At 42.2% G+C, this 19,114-nt stretch overlaps 1 protein-coding gene across 4 annotated transcripts in view; it reads left to right on the top strand.

Moving 5' to 3' along the window:
• Positions 1–19,114, top strand: part of RAB30 (RAB30, member RAS oncogene family) — an 85,551-nt gene that overhangs the window by 46,388 nt on the left and 20,049 nt on the right. For all 4 annotated transcript variants that reach the window (XM_081239124.1, XM_081239123.1, XM_081239126.1 and 1 more), the window contains exon 2: positions 15,478–15,578. In XM_081239124.1, coding sequence (XP_081095250.1) covers positions 15,486–15,578 — 93 coding nt within the window. In that variant the 5' untranslated portion in view covers positions 15,478–15,485. The remainder of the gene's footprint in view (positions 1–15,477; positions 15,579–19,114) is intronic.

Below are 19,114 nucleotides of genomic sequence, written 5' to 3'. Positions count from 1 at the left end.
GAAATGATTTTGTGACTACTTTAAAGAAAATGTTGTCATGATTACATTGTGATCAAAACCAAACCAAACCATCTAGTGTACAGGAAAAAGAGACAGGGAAGAACACATCAAAATGCTGGCAGTGATTGTGTTCCTTTCGGTAATTCATTTTCCCTTCTTCTACATTTTAAAAAAATGTTTCTGTGGTACATGCAAAATGTTAAAAGCTTGTTTAAAAAGCTGGTGTGGGGGGGAATGAAACTTAAAAAACAAAAAGCTCCCTGTGATCTCATAATCCAAACACAGTATATGTTCTTGCTTTTGAAATGCTCTTGTTCACATACATGCTTATTTTTTATAGCTGCAGTTCTGACAAATGCAGCTTTGTGTATTCTTTTAATTTTACAGCCTATTTTCAACATTATTTCATATTTCTACATAGTTTTCATAACTGGCATGTCTAATGGCCGCCCTGCATTCCATGGTGTTGATGTTCCATACAGAACTATCCCGAGTTGGACATTTGGATTGTTTCCAGTTCTTTTAGATAAGATGTAATGAGAATTTTTGATCATGTTGCTTTTTGAGTTTGTTCAGTTCTTTCCTTAAAGCGAATTCCCAGTAGTGAGCCCTTGGCATGGAAGGTTTGAACTCTTTTATGGCTTTTGGTCTGTACCAAGGAAGATGCTGCTTTCTAGAAGAGTCAGTTGAAAATGTGGATGATCACTAGCTGGGTTTGTGTGTACCTGTCTCCTGTTTCACTAACCAGTATTGAGTCCGTGTATTTTAATAAAATGTATTGTTTCTAAATGTCATGTTTATTGATGAAAATTTAGAAAAGATATAAATATATAAAGAAGAACATCTATAACCCCACCACCCAGACTAAGCATTTTTAAAATGTATTTTCTAACTGAAAGCATTTCCACTAAGATCAGGAACAAGACAAGGATGTCCACTCTCGCCACTCTTATTCAACACTGTTTTGGAAGTCCTAGCCACAGCAATCAGAGAAGAAAAATAAATAAAAAGAATACAGATTGGAAAAGAATAAATAAAACTGTCACTGTTTGCAGATGATATGATACTGTACACAGAAAATCCCAAAGATGCCATCAGAAAACTACTAGAACTAATCAATGAATTTGGTAAGGTTGCAGGATACAAAATACACAGAAATCTCTGGCATTCCTATACACTAACAACAAAAAATCAGAAAGAGAAATTCAGGAAACAATCCCATTTACCATCGCAACAAAAAGAATAAAATACCTAGGAATAAACCTGCCTAAGGAGGTGAAAGACTTGTACTCAGAAAACTATAAAACACTGATTAAAGAAATTAAAGATAACATAAACAGATGGAGAAATATCCCATGTTCTTGAATTGGAAGAATCAATATTGAAAATGACTGCACTACCCAAAGCAATCTACAGATTCAATGCAATCCCTATCAAACTACCAATGGCATTCTTCACAGAGTTAAAACAAAAAATTTTACAATTTGTATGGAAACACAAAAGACCCCAAATAGCCAAAGAAATCTTGAGAAAGAAAAACAGAGCTGGAGGAATCAGGCTCCCCAACTTCAAACTATACTACAAAGCTACAGTAATCAAGACAGTATGGTACTGGCACAGAACCAGAAATATACATTAATGGTACAGGATAGAAAACCCAGAGATAAACCATGCATATGTAGTCACCTAATTTACGACAAAGGAGGTAAGAACATACAATGGAGAAAAGACAGCCTCTTCAATAAGTGGTGCTGGGAAAACTGGACAGCTACATGTAAAAGAATGAAATTAGAACACTCCCTAACACCATACACAAAAATAAACTCAAAATGGATTAAAGACCTAAGTGTAAGGCCAGACACTATAAAACTCTTAGAGGAAAACAAAGGAAGAACACTCTTTGACATAAACCACAGCAAGATCTTTTTTGACCCACCTCCTAGAGTAATGAAAATAAAAACAAAAATAAACAAATGGGACCTAGTGAAACGTAAAAGCTTTTGCACAGCAAAGGAAACCATAAACAAGATGAAAAGGCAACCCTCAGAATGGGAGAAAATATTTACAAATGAAACAACGGACAAGGATTAATCTCCAAAATATACAAACACCTCATAGGGCGCAATATCAAAAAGCCAAACAACCCAATTAAAAAATGGGCAGAAGACCTAAATAGACATTTCACCAAAGAAGACATACAGATGGCCAAGAGGCACATGAAAAGATGCTCAACATCACTAACTATTAGAGAAATGCAAATCAAAACTACAATGAGGTATTATGTCATATGGGTCAGAATGGCCATTATCAAAAAAATCTAGAAACAATAAATGCTGGAGATCAATGGAAAAGGATCGAAAGCCCAGAGATAAACCCACACACATATGGTCACCTTATTTTTGATAAAGGAGGCAAGAATATACAATGGAGAAAAGACAGCCTCTTCAATAAGTGGTGCTGGGAAAACTGGACAGCTACGTGTAAAAGAATGAAATTAGAACACTCCCTAACACCATACAGAAAAATAAACTCAAAATGGATTAAAGACCTAAGTGTAAGTCCAGACACTATAAAACTCTAGAGGAAAACATAGGCAGAACACTCTATGACATAAATCACAGCAAGATCCTTTTTGACCCACCTCCTAGAGAAATGGAAATAAAAACAAAAATGAACAAATGGGACCTAATGAAACTTAAAAGCTTTTGCACAGCAAAGGAAACCATAAACAAGACGAAAAGATAACCCTCAGAATGGAAGAAAATATTTGCAAATGAAGCAACTGACAAAGAATTAATTTCCAAAATTTACAAGCAGCTCATGCAGCTCAATATCAAAAAAAAAAAACCCAATCCAAAAATGGGCAGAAGACCTAAATAGACATTTCTCCAAAGAAGATATACAGATTGCCAACAAACACATGAAAGAATGCTCAACATCACTAATCATTAGAGAAATGCAAATCAAAACTACAATGAGATATCACCTCACACCAGTCAGAATGGCCATCATCAAAAAATCTACAAACAATAAATGCTGGAGAGGGTGTAGAGAAAAGGGAACCTCTTGCACTGTTGGTGGGAATGTAAATTGATACAGCCATTATGGAGAACAGTATGGAGGTTCCTTAAAAAACTAAAAATAGAACTACCATATGACCCAGTAATCCCACTACTGGGCATATACCCTGAGAAAACCATAATTCAGAAAGAGTCATGTACCACAATGTTCATTGCAGCTCTATTTACAGTAGCCAGGACATGGAAGCAACCGAAGTGTCCATCGACAAATAAATGGATAAAGAAGATGTGGCACATATATACAATGGAATATTACTCAGCCATAAAAAGAAACGAAATTGAGTTATTTGTAGTGAGGTGGATGGACCTAGAGTCTGTCATACAGAGTGAAGTAAGTCAGAAAGAGAAAAACAAATACTGTATGCTAACACATATATATGGAATCTAAAAAAAAAAAAAAAGGTTCTGATGAACCTAGGGGCAGGACGGGAATAAAGATGCAGACCTACTAGAGAATGGACTTGAGGACATGGGGAGGGGGAAGGGTAAGCTGGGAAGAAGTGAGAGAGTGGTATGTACATATATACACTACCAAATGTAAAACCGATAGCTAGTGGGAAGCAGCTGCATAGCACAGGGAGATCATCTCGGTGCTCTGTGACCACCTAGAGGGGTGGGATAGGGAGGGTGGGAGGGAGGCTGAAGAGGGAGGGTATATGAGGGTATATGTATGCAAATGGTTGGTTCACTTTGTTGTACAACAGAACCTAACACAGTATTGTGAAGCAATTATACTCCAATAAAGATCTATTAAAAACTGTATTTTCTTCCAAGTATATATTTCATAGTGTTATATCATGTTGCTCAGTAAAAGTGTAACCATTTCTCCATTGTTGGATAGAGGCTTTACTCGCTTCATTTTGGGGGTCTATTCTAAGTAATACTGGAATGAACTTTCTGTGTGTGCTACTGTGAATAAACCGTTGTGCACATCTTGGAATCATTCCTTAGGAAAATTCCCAGAAGCAAAATTGCTAGATCAAAGAGTGTGGATGTTGTTAAGGCTTTTGATAATATTGAAAATTTGCTAGTGAGGAAAGTCGTGCCACTTTATACTTCACCTGCTTAGACGTCACTGGCTGGGTGAGAGGTGACAAGGGCCTGAGCCAGGTTGGTGTCGTAGAGACAAAGGTAGTGCAGAGGGGGGTATTCAAGATACATTTCTGACGGCACATCTGCAGGCCTTGGTGACAAATGGCTTATGGCAGGCTGTGTGCTTGTGCGTGTGTGTGTTGGGGGACCAGGCTAGAGGAGAATTTCTACCCCATCTTCCAGATAGGAATTTGCTAGGATGCAGATAAGATAATTTACAGGACAGCACCTAGCAAACTTGAGGTGCTCTATAGATGTAAAAGCTTATTGATAGTAACTACGAAATCCCACCCAAAGGCTGTTTCAAGGATGAAATGGGCTGGTGTGTATGAAGCCTCTAAGCTCTAGGCAAATAGTCATTCTCCTGTGACCTGGCACAATCTTGGGAGACAAACTTGGGAGAATTGCTACATTTCATCCTCATCCGTTTGAGTCATAGAGCACGTGGACACTTGCTTTCCTTTTCCTTTGTCTCCTGCTTCCAGTGAGGAGGGAATCAGCTTAAACAGCTGAGGGTAGGGTCCAGCCTGGAGTGACAGGGAAGGAGATACCTCCATCCTTGGTCTGCCTTGGGTCCCTAAGGCAGAGGGAAGTGCTTGGGGCTGCAGCCGTGACCTCTGGCCTCCTGGCTGGGCCACATTGTGCGCTCACCCTGGGGGAGGAGCCTAAAGATGCTGATAATGAGGCCCTTCCGGTGTAGCCAAACAGGCGCAGGAAAGCTTCTGCAGAGGAAAGATTAGACACAATCCCCGATTTAGAGAACACGATGGGGGGAACAAACCTCCTCCCCCTCCCTGGAGCTCTTTGTGGGTGGTATTGTTTATTGTTGGAGGAGAACAATAGAGGGAGCCTGGCCTGGGCTTGTGCAGAAGCTGGAAACAGCAAGTTGGGTCTGGGGAAGGCCTTTTTTTAGATCAGTGCAACAAACATGTTTTGCAGACTGAGGCTCCCAATCTTGGAAAGGGATTGAGTGGGAAGGGTATCATCCTTTTCCCCTGGAAATCAAGGTGCCAATACTACCAAGTGCATCCAAGGCTCATGGTCAAGCACCTGCCCCCAGGTGCTGTGGTACAAAATAAATTAGCTCTGCATGGGGAATGAACTGAATGGGGGCCCAAGTGGGTCCTCAGCAATGGCCCTCCCTCCTCCTCTCACTTATATGTGGGAAAACACATTTGGGCTCAGGGCAGTGACACCTTCTCACTGTGGAAGGTGAAAGAGCATTGTTTACTTAAACAAGATCATTTGGACGTGTGCTTTGGTTAACGTTCTGATGAAATGCTGTTTCTTGGATTACTTTTCATTTTTCTTCTTTGTCTGGTATCCCAAATACATTTTGTATTTCGAGGAAATAGGAAAATATAAAAGACAGTATGTACAAAGAAGAAGGTAAAATATTTTATTGTCTTGGTTTTGAAAGTAATATTGTGGAGATCTCAGGCCTACTTTATTTATTTATTTATTTATTTTCATGTCTTAAAAACTATTCCCAAGGGCTGCTTTTTTTTTCTTTTTCCTCTCTTCGAGATTCCTTTCATTGGACCTAATATCCCTCCCAGTGCAAGCAAGCCAAGGGCTGCTTTTGACCTGCCTCCCATCCACGGGTCCATGCCAGCTTCCACTGGTGGTTAGGCCCGTGGCCTTGCCCAGTAGGGATTTATATTTGCAGACTTTATTTGTCCTGGCGGCAGCTCTGATTTAGCGTCAGGGGACCCACGTGTCTCTTCTGACTCTGTTGCTTGCATGCTGAGTGGCCTGAGGCGAGTCACTCTCCTACTTTCAAATGCCATTTCTGTGAAATGGGGAGAAAAGGACAGGCTTCTCCTGCTTCCTCAGGAAGATTCTGTGTCAGGGTACAGTGAGAGTAATTTCTGAGTGGTAATACATGATTTACATGGGTGAGAGTTTTGTTTTTATTAGTGACAAAAATAGACTATTTTTCTGTCCATTGGATTTGGCTGTCATACTTGGTACTTGGTTTTAAGGGAAGTTGATGTGAAAGAATGAGCCTACCATGTCGAGTCTCGCTGCTCTGAGACGTGTTTTAATATACACCATGAACTAGAAAAAGCAACTGCAGAACCTGGGTGGGACATTCCTTCCTGAGTCTCTGTCACAGGAAGGGGTGCAGCAGGGCAGACAAAGAGAAAAACAAAAAGAGACAGAGCACCCCAAACAAATAGTTTTAAAAGGGCCCCTTTCTCTGTATTAGGACAACTACCTTGCCTTTTAAGCACTATTGTAGACTGAATGAAAGGGCAGAGTCTATTAAGAGTTAGAGGGGGCTTCCCTGGTGGCGCAGTGGTTGAGAGTCCGCCTGCCGATGCAGGAGACACGGGTTCGTGCCCCGGTCCGGGAAGATCCCACATGCCGCGGAGCGGCTGGGCCCGTGAGCCGTGGCCGCTGAGCCTGCGCGTCCGGAGCCTGTGCTCCGCAATGGGAGAGGTCACAACAGTGAGAGGCTCGCGTACCGCAAAAAAAAACCAAAACAAACAAACAAAAAGAGTTAGAGGTTATCTTCTTTCCCAGAAAGAGCTACATACTACAGCCTCTCCAGAAGCAAACACTGTTGCTAGTTTTCTTTTGTATTTTTCAGAGATATTTTATGCATATGCAGATAAATAATTATATGCCCCTCTTTTCATACTATACACACCATTCTCCACCTTGCTTCTTTCACTTAATGTATCTTACAGATATCCATTGTGGGCTGCGTGGTATATTGATGTATAGTTTTCACCATCTGTACAACTATTTTCCTGCTGATGGATTTAGGCTGATTTCTTATTTGCTATTACAAACATTGTTGTAGTGAATATCCTACTTCATGTGCCTTTGCACATGTGTATCAGTATAAGTGTAGGACAGATTCCTAGGAGTGAAATTGCTGGGTCAGAGGGGTTATAATAACAGCCCTTTTAGTTTTAACTCAGTATTGCCCTCCATAGAAGTTGCATTGATTTGCCTCCCACCAGCAGTATTCAATGCCCCATTTCTCTACACTCTGTCCAATACAGAGTGAATGTTGCCAATCTGATATGAAAAATGGCCTCTGATTAAAAATTGATTATAGTTTTCATTATAAATTATTATTTATAATTATAAATCATTATAGTTTGAATTTACTCAAACTATATGAGGCTGATCTTTTTTTTTTTAATGTAAGTACCATTTTAATTTCCTTCTTGTAAACTATCTGCTCATGTCCTTTGCCCTTTTTTTCTATTGGGTTATTCATTTTTTCTTATTGATTTGTAGGAACTCTATGCATTTAAGGAAATTAGCCCTTAGTTATATGCATTTCAGGTATTTTAGTCAGTTTATCTTTTACTGTTTTGCAATGCAGAATTAAAAAAAAATTAGTCAAATGGGTCAATATCTTTATTTTATGGCTTTGATTTTGAGCAATTCTTAGAAAGCCTGCCCCACTTTAAGATTTATATATTTATGTATATCCTGCTTTCTTCTAGCACTTTCATGTTTTCATTTTTAAAAATCCAAATCTTTAATCCATCTGGAATTTATTTTAGTATAACTCTCACAGAGTTCCAACTTAATTTTGTCACAGAAAAACTTGGATTTTGAATCCTGATACTTTTACTCATTAGCTGTGTAATTTTGAACAAATAGGTTAACTTCTCTGAACCTCAGTTTCCTTATCTATATATAGGAATAATAAGCCTACCTAGAAGGAAGAGATATGGGGATATATGTATATGTATAGCTGATTCACTTTGTTATAAAGCAGAAACTAACACACCATTGTAAAGCAATTATACTCCAATAAAGATGTTAAAAAAAAATAAGCCTGGGGCTTCCCTGGTGGCGCAGTGGTTGAGAGTCCGCCTGCCGATGCCGGGGACACGGGTTCGTGCCCCAGTCTGGGAGGATCCCACGTGCCTCGTAGTGGCTGGGCCCATGAGCCGTGGCCGCTGGGCCTGCGTGTCCAGAGTCTGTGCTCTGCGGCGGGAGAGGCTGCAGCAGTGAGAGGCCCGCATACCGCAAAAAATAAATAAATAAATAAATAAATAAATAAATAAGAAGAAGGAAAAAAATAAGCCTACCTAATGAGGTGGTTGAAAAAGTTAAATAAGATTATATATGCAAACAGCACAGTTCCTGGCACATAAGTGTTCAAATCATGTTCCAAATACCCAGGAACCTGGGAAAACAGTGTGTTCGCGCAAGAGGGAGAAGTTCTAGGTGTGTAGGATACAGAGGTCACCTTGCAACTCACCAGTGTGTGACTTAGGATGAATCACTTCATCACCTAAACCCTCGGTTTCCTCACCTGCCTAATGAATGATAAGAACCAGTTCTTGTCGGCAGGTCCAGATTAGATCATGTCTGTGAAAACATTTGGTAAACTGTAAAGGGCCGTACGAAAATGCTGGGGATTATGGCCTGATGAATGAGGAGCAGCCACGGCACAGGTGGGTGTTTGCCATCCCTGGCCAAGAAGAATAATTAACTTACAGTAACTTGAAATTAGCACTGATGTAAAGCAAGTGAGCTGCAGTAGTTGATTAAAGTAATGTTTAGTAATTGCCTTCTAGTAATTAAGCAATAATGACTTTCCTGAGACAGAACCTTGTTAGAGGAAAAGACAGATCAAACAGTTCCAATTCATCCTATACTTCTTGAACACAGCCAGTGGAGTATGCAGACATGAGTATCTTGTTGAAGTGTGGTCCTTGTCTTTAAGGACAGACAGTAGGAGCAATAGATGTGTAGGGCATGGCCCCCGCCACCAGACAGAGCACGTGTGGATATGTACTTGGAGGAAGGTCCACAGTGCCCTGGGATTGTCCAGGAGGGAGAGACTTACTTGCTCAGCCCTGTGTGCCAGTCTGAACCCAGTCCCTGGAGTCTGGCCCAGATTCTGAAGAACCCCAGCTCAGTAATGCTTTCTTCAAATGTTACTTGCTGCCCTTTTTTATTCCTTGTTTGGTTGTTTTTGATGTTTCTCATGTCCTGCCCATCTTCCTCCACAGCTGGGGTTGTGCTTAGGGCCTCTGTTTCTCCTAGACCTGATGAGTCAAATTTTCCCTGGGTAGGAGTTGCTAGATAAAATATAGAATGCCCAGAGACTTCCCTGGCAGTCCAGTGGTTAAGACTCCACGCTCCCAATGCAGGGGACCTGGGGTCGATCCCTGGTTGGGGAACTAAGATCCCACATACTGCAACTAAGCCCACAAGCGACAACTACTGAGCCTGCGTGCTGCAACTACAGGAGCCCACGTGCTGCAACTAGAGAAGCCCACGTGCCGCAATGAAGACCCAGCTCAGCCTAAAAAAAGTATTTCATAGGAAGTATTTGGGTCATACTTATATACTAAAAAATTATTCATAGGTCCCATGTAATATTTGGAGCAAACATTAAAATTTATTTGTTGCTATCTGAAATTGAAATTTAGCTAGGTTTCCTCTTCCTTCCTTCTTCCCTCCCTCCTTCTAGCAACCCTACCTGGGTAGCCCTGATTTCAAATGCTATAAAATAGCATTTACCACACTAATGTTTCGTGGAGGCTTAGTAGCAAGTGATGTTAAAAGGTATTAATATAAGAAAAGATTTTTCAGCTAAAGTCATGTTTGGTAAATCCTGGATTAAACAGTTAGCCAGTTTTCTTCATTGTGGAAATTTTCAAAACCTTTTAAATCTCCAACATTGGGTTATAGTATTTAGTATTTCTCAGTTATGTCACTGTCTTCCCCCTCCCCCTTCCTGAGTTTTTAGGGTCATAGGAGCAAGTGTTGAGTGAAGGCTGATGGGCATTCTGGGTGTCCATTCTTTTTGTAGACCGTGAGTTCTGATTCTGGGTTTTGGGAAAATAGCACTCTGTAGAAAAAAAAAAAAGTTTTGTAATATTATGATTGTTTTTGTTTTAAAGATCCATAAATTAAAAAAACGCATAGATGTGAGAATATATATATTAAAAAAATTAGAAGGATGTATGCCAAAATATTAACTGTACTTACCCCAGGCGGGGTGTGGGTAGGGAAAAAGATTTTCCCCAGGTGATTTTATTTCCTTTTTGTTTGGCTATGTGCTCTGCAATCAGTATATGTGACTCTTGTCAGAGGGTTGGGGAAAAAATTTTTTTTTGATTATGATATTTTTTAAAACATTTGATTATTATACATTTGATTATGAATCAGTTTTCCATATATTACCTGATTTGCCTCTCAAGCAACTCAGTGGTGTAGGTTCTAGTACTATCCCGATTTTAGGGATGAGGAAACTTTACAGGGCTCTCTCGCAGAACCAGGTCTCTTGGTTTCCTTCAGCACTCATACTGCCTCTTTGGGTTAGAGAAGGGGCAGCACACGCCGTCCTGGGGAGGGGCTGTCCTGGGGAGGGGCTGTCCTAGGAGGGGCCCTGGCGCCTGTTCACCCACCCCCTCCGTTTATAGACCAAGGTTGAGACCTTGAAAGAGAAAAGGACCTGCGTGAGACACACGGTTTTTGAACAAGGCCAAGTGCCCCGAGTATCATTTTCTTGGGCAGGGGCTGGGGGTCAGAAGGCAGGGCAGGGATCTGTCCCTGTGTTCACCAGAAGCCTTGACTTTATCTGTTACCCTGAGCCCAAAAGGGCAAGGGGAAAAAATGTTCTGATGTACAGCAGTGAATAGTTTGTTTTTTAAAAAGGTCACTTTGATAAATGGTTTATGTTGCCAAAATCACATTGCTTAGAATGTTTTTTTTTCTTTTAAGCTTTTCATAGTACATCTTGTTTCCTTATCTTTTTTAAACTCATTTTTTTCTTTTCTTCGTCTATTTTTCCTTTTTTGAATCTTCTGTACATATCCATTTATTTAGAGCCATTGTGGTGATAATGATATTTGAGGTTTGGCTTGTTTATCTGAGTAGTGTTCCTGTTTATATTCCCTGCGCTGATACTTGGTTACAGTGACATATGGTGACTAAATTGTGGGTGTGGTTTTCAAGGAAAAGTCTGGGTCCAGCTCCTAAAAGAGACTTGGGCTTTGAGGGCATCATGAGGAGCTGTGCTTGTACGACCTAGAATCAGTGTGTGGTCCTTTCAATGTGGGTGAGTTGCTCCTAGACCAGGGAGGTTCCAGAACACTGCAGCTCCAAGGGACCTCGGGGCACATTCAACTGACCCTGCAGCCCTCATGACAGTTACAGCAACACTGTCAACCACGAGGCAGGGGGCAGCAGCATCCTATTTCAGTAGGAGCCGGGCTCTGGAGTCAGATGGATCTGTCTTTGGGTCCTGGTCCTAAGACTGACTAGCTGCATGACTTTAGGATAAACTCTTTGTGCCTGTTTCCTCTGCTATGATTAGGGATGGTAATCATGGTACCCTACCTCATACGGTTGTTGTGAGGATTAAATGAGTGAATGCATTTAGAAGAATACCTGGCACATAATAAACATTGAATTAAGTGTTAGCTATTATTAACAATAATAGAACATACAGTTCTTAGATTTGTGCCTGGCCAGTAGCACATCTTTTGACATGTTTGCTCCCCAGACAAGGTGCAACTTTTGTTGTCACTTTTAGGGCTGCGTGTAACTAACTGCTACTGAGTGAGATCCCCCTCCTTGGACGCTGTCTCATCACTTGGTGATTGGTGATGCCTGAGCTGTTACATTATTTCCCAGACAGAAAGGCTTCCTCAGAGCGTAGTTTCCAGAGATTCTTGTGAGCTCTTCATCCAGCAATGTGTTTTCTATTAGAAACAGAACAGTAACCACAGCCAGTAACCTGAAGTTTACAGTCCAGCCTTAGCCACAGGCAGCCTGCATTTCTAAAGAGACCAGACACTTTTCCCCCAGAAGTTTATTTAAAAAAACATTCAACGGAGCATTGAAGTAATTCCTTATAGAAAGGAGAAGGGCCTTCACTTTTTTTTTTTTGCGGTTTGTGGGCCTCTCACTGTTGTGACCTCTCTGGTTGCGGAGCACAGGCTCCGGACGCGCAGGCTCGGCGGCCATGGCTCACGGGCCCAGCCACTCCGCGGCATGTGGGATCTTCCCGGACCGGGGCACGAACCCGTGTCCCCTGCATGGGCAGGCGGACTCTCAACCACTGCGCCACCAGGGAACCCAGTGCCTTCAGTTTTAGTCTGTGGCTTGCTCCAGGTGGTCTCTACCCGAGACTTGACTATGAACGTGACTCTGGCCACGTAACTCTTTGCCTTCCCTCCCTGAACGTGCATAATTTGGGCACTGCTGACCTTCTCTTAGGAGCCCTGTTTTTCAGATCTTTATTTTTGGACATTCTTCTCTCGATTCTCTGCTTTGTTTCTTTGACCTCTGCCAAAGATGGAGAAGTAAATGTGTTGCAAACGATCTAAGCACAGAAAAAGAATGTGGCCCAGTACTGTGTTCTCTTTTTGTTGACTTAGGAAGCAGTGAGTTGTGGTCCGTGTATGAGCCACAGAGCCTCACATCTTCCTGCTCTCCTTGCACCTAGCCCTGAGATTTATTTCCTTTACACTTTTAACAGCTTTATTGAGTTTTAATCCCTGCGTTTTTAGCCAGAGTCTGACCTTGATTCTTATTTAAAAGTGTGGTAGAAAGAGTTCTGGATTTGAACCCAGAGGGGAAGAGAAAAAGGAAATCACATTTATTGAGTCTTACCCTTCATCATTACATTTCTTCAGATCTTTCTTAAGATGCTATTATAAGCCAGGCATTGTGAAAGGCACCGTAGGGCAGTGCTTCAGGAATGTGGGAGGTGGACCCAGGCTATCTCAGTTTGAATTTCACTTCCATCAGTGAAGTGGGACCCACCATTAAGTAGGACCTTAATGACTTCTTATTTAACTTCTCCTGTGCCTCAGTCTCCCCATCTGTCAAGTTAGAATGCTAATAGTGTCTACCTGATAGGAGTGTTGTGAGGATCAATGAGTTAATAATAAAAAATGAGGTGATGATGTTGACGACGGTGACAATGATGATGATAGGGAGGGGCTGGGGTCAGGGCTCAGTCAGACAGAGACTTCACTGCTCTCATGCTGTTCACAGCTGTGTGTGCGCATGCACGTGCATGCTGAGGGATGAACTTGGAGTGTGAGACAGATATAAATAATTAAGTACAGTAAAACTTGGTGAGTTACTATAGGGCAGGGGAGGGGACTGTGGGAGCATATGGCAGTGAGGCTTATTTTGATGGTATGTATACCTTCTGAACTTGAAGTCTGGCTGTTAGCTTTATGACTTTGGGTGACCCTCAATTTACTCACCTGCGAAACAGGTAACATAAAATACCAGCCTCGTAAACTTGTAAAAACAAATGGAAATAGACATAAAGTGCCAAGTATAGTGCCTGGCATATAGTGAGTTCAGTGACCGTTTATGGACCCAGATTCTTGACAGAGAGATATTTTTCCTTCACAGTCCCGGTGAACAGAGACAGAACCCCCTGGGCTGCCACCTGCATGTTGGCTTGGCCATCAGTCATCTTTCCAAGGATCATTGGAATCTGCATAGAAACCACCTTTGCACACAGGGAATCTACTCCCCTGGCTCCTTCACAAGTCTCAGTGCAGTGGACTCTCCTTCCGTCCTTCCACCCTGCAACCCTCAGCCCTTTGAGCTTCAGCTGGCTGGTAGGGGTGACTCCGGGCTGCTTTAGCCTCCCAGGCACCCTTACCGTCTTGGGCTCGTCGGTCATCCTTTTCCTCTTCCTCCAGAGTCCCTCAGGCTTGTTCTGCCTTCACCTTAGGAAATGAGGTTTTTTCTGGTTTTCTCAATTTTATTTAACTTTGTTATTGTTTTTTTTTAATTTATTTATTTAATTTATTTATTTTTGGCTATGTTGAGTCTTCATTGCTGTGCGCGGGCTTTCTTTCTAGTTGCGGCGAGCGGGGGCTACTCTTCGTTGTGGTGCGTGGGCTTCTCACTGCGGTGGCTTCTCTTGTTGCAGAGCACGGGCTCCAGGCATGCGGGCTTCAGTAGTTGTGGCACATGGGCTCAGTAGTTGTGGCTTGCAGGCTTTAGAGGGCAGGCTCAGTAGGTGTGGTGCACGGGCTTAGTTGCTTCGCGGCATGTGGGATATTCCCAAACCAGGGCTGGAACCCATGTCCCCTGCATTGGCAGGCGGATTCTTAACCACTGTGCCACCAGGGAGGCCCTGTCATTGTTTTTTAGCTTTTCTCACGTTGGTTTCAAGGGCAGAGACTGTCTCATCTCTGTACTTCCTATGGTGACTAGCACAGTGCTGTAGTAGGTACTCAATAGACAATAATTGTTTTTACCAGGATAGGGCTTTATGGGTAACCAAGGCTCTTTTGTACAGTTTTTTTTTTTTTTCTTTCAAATCTGCACCACAGTCCTCTGAAGTAGACAGAGCAGGTAGTATTCTTTTTAGTACAATTAAGAAACTAAGGCCTACACTTCAGCCATAGGTCCATTAATTAATTATTTAATTCTACAGAGAAGCTATTTACTGAGTGTAACTCTGTCCCATGGGCTAGGAAAATAGAGCTGAAAGACATCATCCCTTCCCTCAAGGATGAGGCAGACGTTTGAACAAATAATTGTATGAAGTTTCAGGACAGAGGAACAATGAACGTGTTTATTGGGGGAAGATCAGCGAAAAATTGAGAGAGAAAGAGATGCTTGCATTGGTCCTTAAAAGGGTTGACTTCACAACACAGAAAGAGTGGGCGGTAGGGCATCCCAGGTAGAGGAAATACCATGTACACAGCCTATGGGAATGAAAAGACCAGCACCTTGGGAGGTACTGCAGCATCAGCAAGGCTGGCAGGAGGTGTATAGCAAAGGGGTGGTGATAGAAGGGAAGATGGCGGTAACTCCCACTGGTAAGACCCCAAGACCCCCAGGACTTGCAGGAGACTGGAAGCTTCCTCCCTTTGTTCAGTCTCCCAGTTTCTAGCCCTTCCTCCCAGAGGCACTCACAGCATGTACATAAACCACCTTTCAGCTTTGGATGGGCTCCCCTTCGCTCTGCTTCCTTGCACCCCCAGCTTGTCTGCACAGAGATTTGCAATCTCCTTTTAATGCTAAAAGAAAACATCTTATCACATGAGAGACCTGCGACCTGACTGCTTGGAAGAATAAAGTTTACCAGGTGAAATGACATCTGTGTCATTTGCTCTTTGTGGCGTGAGGTGACTGGGAAGGAATAAAGTCCGTCTGTGACCAAACACCTATGTTCCTCTCTCGCTGGCAGGGTCACCAGAGGGGAGCGTTAAATTGCTCCTCAAATGAGTCAGCCCTGCTGTTCCCGAGGAGACAGGCTGGCGCAGCTTGAGCTCTGTGGGCAAGTCTGACCAGGCCCATCTCACTCGTGCCTGTGTTTGCCTTGCAGCTGTGTAAATGAGTATGGAAGATTATGATTTCCTGTTTAAAATTGTTTTAATCGGCAATGCTGGTGTGGGGAAGACGTGCCTAGTCCGACGGTTCACTCAGGTAAGAAGTCTGAAGTCTGGGGTCGGGTTTTTCCATCTGGCCTTCGGGGTTAGGGGATCCTGACAGGATGGGTGAGTGGTACCCACGCCAGCCTCTTGTCTGCCAGTGCTTAACGAGCCCTTTGCAAGTGTACCAGCTCCATAGCCTAGTCTAGAGGGTTTTTTTTCAACATTTAAAAATTTTCATCTTATTTGAAGTCTCAGCAACGGTGAACATGACCACTATTTTCTCTGTGAAATATCCTTTGCTCTTTTCTTTTAACTTTTTAAAAAATTGAAGTATAGTTGATGTACAGTATTATATTACAGGTGCACAACATAGTGATTCACCATTTTTAAAGGTTAGACTCCATTTATAGTTATAAGATGTTGGCTGGATTCCCAGTGTTGTATAATATATCCTCACAGCTTATTTATTTTATACGTAAGAGTTCGTATAGACTAGAGTTTCTGAACCATTTCCAGGGAGCACGGCTCAATGGGTCTCCACCAGCCCTCCCACGCCTCTCTTGTGGCTTCTTTTAGTAAAAGGGGTGAGTGGTTTTTCTTTCAGTCTGCAGTATCAAAAATAGCTTATCAGATAAAAAAATAGATTACTCATTAATAATAATCCAAAGGTGGAAACAAATGAATCTAGATGTCAAGTTAAACCTAAATGTTAACTTTTTAAAAACTCAAATTCAAATTAAACCCCTCAAGCTCCCTGCTGATGCCCTCTCAGTTCCTCCCAGAAAACTGATCAAATCGTTTTGGTTTAGAACCAAATATGCTGATTTTTCTAACCTATTCCTCGGGAATGAAATGAGAACAGTGAAGGACTATTTGAACTAAATTAAATGTTCCCTCTGGGTTGAGTCCTTATCGTTTGTTCTAAGTACAAGTTCCCTTTGGGGCTGCCCTTTTGAGAGTTACTGCCAGAGATTATATACCTGATTTCACACAGAAATGGGTGGGAAGTCATTCTGAGGTTGACCTTCTTCTGTGTTTTCCTGGAAAATTATGAATGGCATCCTTTTCAGGATTTATCATGCATGCATCTTGGATTTTCATAAAGTGCTAATGGGGAAGGTTGAGAATAGCTCTTCTGTCTAAGGCACAGGGCAACCTGGTGCCCAGGAGAGAACACTGGCTCGAGAGTGGAGACACGGGCCCTCGTCCCAGCTCTTGCCCCGTGAGCCTGGGGAAATTCCGCCCCCTTGCTGAGCCTTCCTGCCTCCCTGTGATCTCCAAGGCCCCTTCTAGCTCTGACAGTCTGTGGTTCTCTGGAAAACTGGAGAGACAGATTGGATAACACATACAGCTTGAGGGCAGAGAGTCACCTTTGGAAATGTCAAGGTTTTTCCCATGATAATGAACGCAGAATAGGACTTTTTACTAAGCCATGGCCTGGTGAAATCAAAAGTAACAAGCTGACAGGCATCTGGGCTCAGTCAACCGCCATGGCGTAATATTGGAAACTCCAACTGGTTTTACTTCCCCCTACCATTAGTAACCTTTCTGCTTTTGGCAGGAGGACAAGACTGCAGAGATGTAAAGTTTTCAGTCCCTTTGTCAGAAGTTCCCTTGACCTTGTCTAATTACTGAAAGTTCCCTTACAGACTTTTAAGCCCACTCTTCTCATTTTATAGGTAAAAAACTCAGGTCTTAGAGGGATGAAATGACTTATTAGCATCTCATATCATGTTAGTGGCAAGGCTAGGATTAGAATCCAGATCTTCCGGTTCACAGTGTGATATTTTTTATCTTTTGCATGTTCTAACCTCTGAGACCATAGGAGTCTGGCTTTTTTTTTTTTTTCTTGGGTTTGCGGGCCTCTCACTGTTGTGGCCTCTCCCGTTGTGGAGCACAGGCTCCAGTTGTGCAGGCTCAGCGGCCATGGCTCACGGGCCCAGCCGCTCCGCGGCATGTGGGATCTTCCCAGACCGGGGCATGAACCCGTGTCCCCTGCATCGGCAGGCGGACTCTCAACCACTGCGCCACCAGGGAAGCCCTGGCTTTTCTTTTTAAAAGCATAATTCTTGTCATTAGGGGTAAAAATACTTTGATTTTTAAACAGTAATTTTTACCAATAAGCACACCACCCCTTATTTTTCTTTTCTGTTTACTTTTTACCACTCGCAGTCCCTCAACTCCCCCCAAAGTTCATATTTCATAGACAGGATTATGTTTAGTTTTGTTATTTAGTCGACAGTTAAAATGAATTGGATTCAGCTGTTTTTGAGGCATGAGGAATTGGGGAACAAAATGATGAGGGAGACACTGGGAAGGATTTGTTTTCTTTTTTGGCATTTGTTATACTGCAAAACAGCTGGAGCTGTAAACTTGAAGCTTGGCAGCCTTGTGTTTGAGCCAAACCAAAATAGAAGAAAATTGATTCAATATTTGTAAGAAAAGTTATGAATGTTTATATTTACATCTTTTGCAGACATTCAGTGGAACAGTTTCTGTTGGTCTGATGCTCAGTCTTTTAAGATCAAACTTTAATTAAAGAACTCTCTTGTTAGGGAATGGACTTAAAGATGCCCCAGTCTTAGCTCCCAGAGCTAATGAAGTCCATTTTACTTTAATTTCTGGAAATTCTGGAGTATGAATGTGAAGAGGGAAGAGAAACTAGGTGAAGGGTTCTTTCTTGATAGAATTCCTTCCCACTTCAACTCCCTCCCTAAGCTTACGGGAAATATTATGTGACAGTAAATTACATTATACATGTAATTTTACTAAAATCATACCTTTCTAGTTCAGCTTCCAATTTGATGTAAAGCTTTGTTTTGAAATACTTACATCAGACCAGAGAGAAGGACTGGTTTGCCTAAGGTCACTCAGAGATCCTTAGGCTGCTGCCTCCTGGTTTGGTGCTATTTCTACTATACTGTCTCCCTGGATGACTGCTTTTCTTCAGTTATCTTCCCAGGGTCATTGGCCCTGATCTCATATAGTTATATCTGTATGGTACAGAAATAGTTATCACTCTCAGGGCAGACAGAAATTCAAAGGATCACTGTCTCATTCACGTTTCTTGTGTTGAGTTCTTGTTTGTTTTTTCATCTTGGTTGTTCACCCCCATGGCTGTCCATGCCCTAGACTAATAGCCAGTTTTAATCTTCCTTGATCTTACCTTTTAGAGCACCTGTCCATTTTGCCCCCACCCAGACCATCCCAATCTCATCCCTGCAGCTCCGTGTCTTATCCTTGTGTCTGATTTTTCTGTTTCATTCTTTGAAGTCAGGTCCCCCGTCCTTTCCCAGTTCTCTCTTCCTTTACCCTCTCTGTCTGCTTCCTCCTTTCTTTGTCCCCCTTTCCCCTTCCTTCTTCTTTCAGCATTTCTCTCTCCCCCATGCACCCTCCTTTCTCCTCCCCTCAAAATATATATACAAAGTTAAATTAAACAGGGTTCCCATGACACTAACCAGAGTTCTCTCTTCTACCAGTTAACTCAGCCAAAGGAAGGAGCTGGCGATGGGTAGTAATGGGGTGGGGTGGGGGGAGAATCTCATTTAATTGAAAGATTTGCTTATTGTTATTTTCTATTATTTCTGC

This window comes from Mesoplodon bidens, assembly GCF_964165515.1.
Source record: "Mesoplodon bidens genome assembly, chromosome: 7".
NCBI classification, from domain to species: Eukaryota; Metazoa; Chordata; class Mammalia; order Artiodactyla; family Ziphiidae; genus Mesoplodon; species Mesoplodon bidens.
The sequence above is the reverse complement of the archived record's forward strand: the minus strand, read 5'-3'. Positions and strand labels throughout refer to the sequence as shown.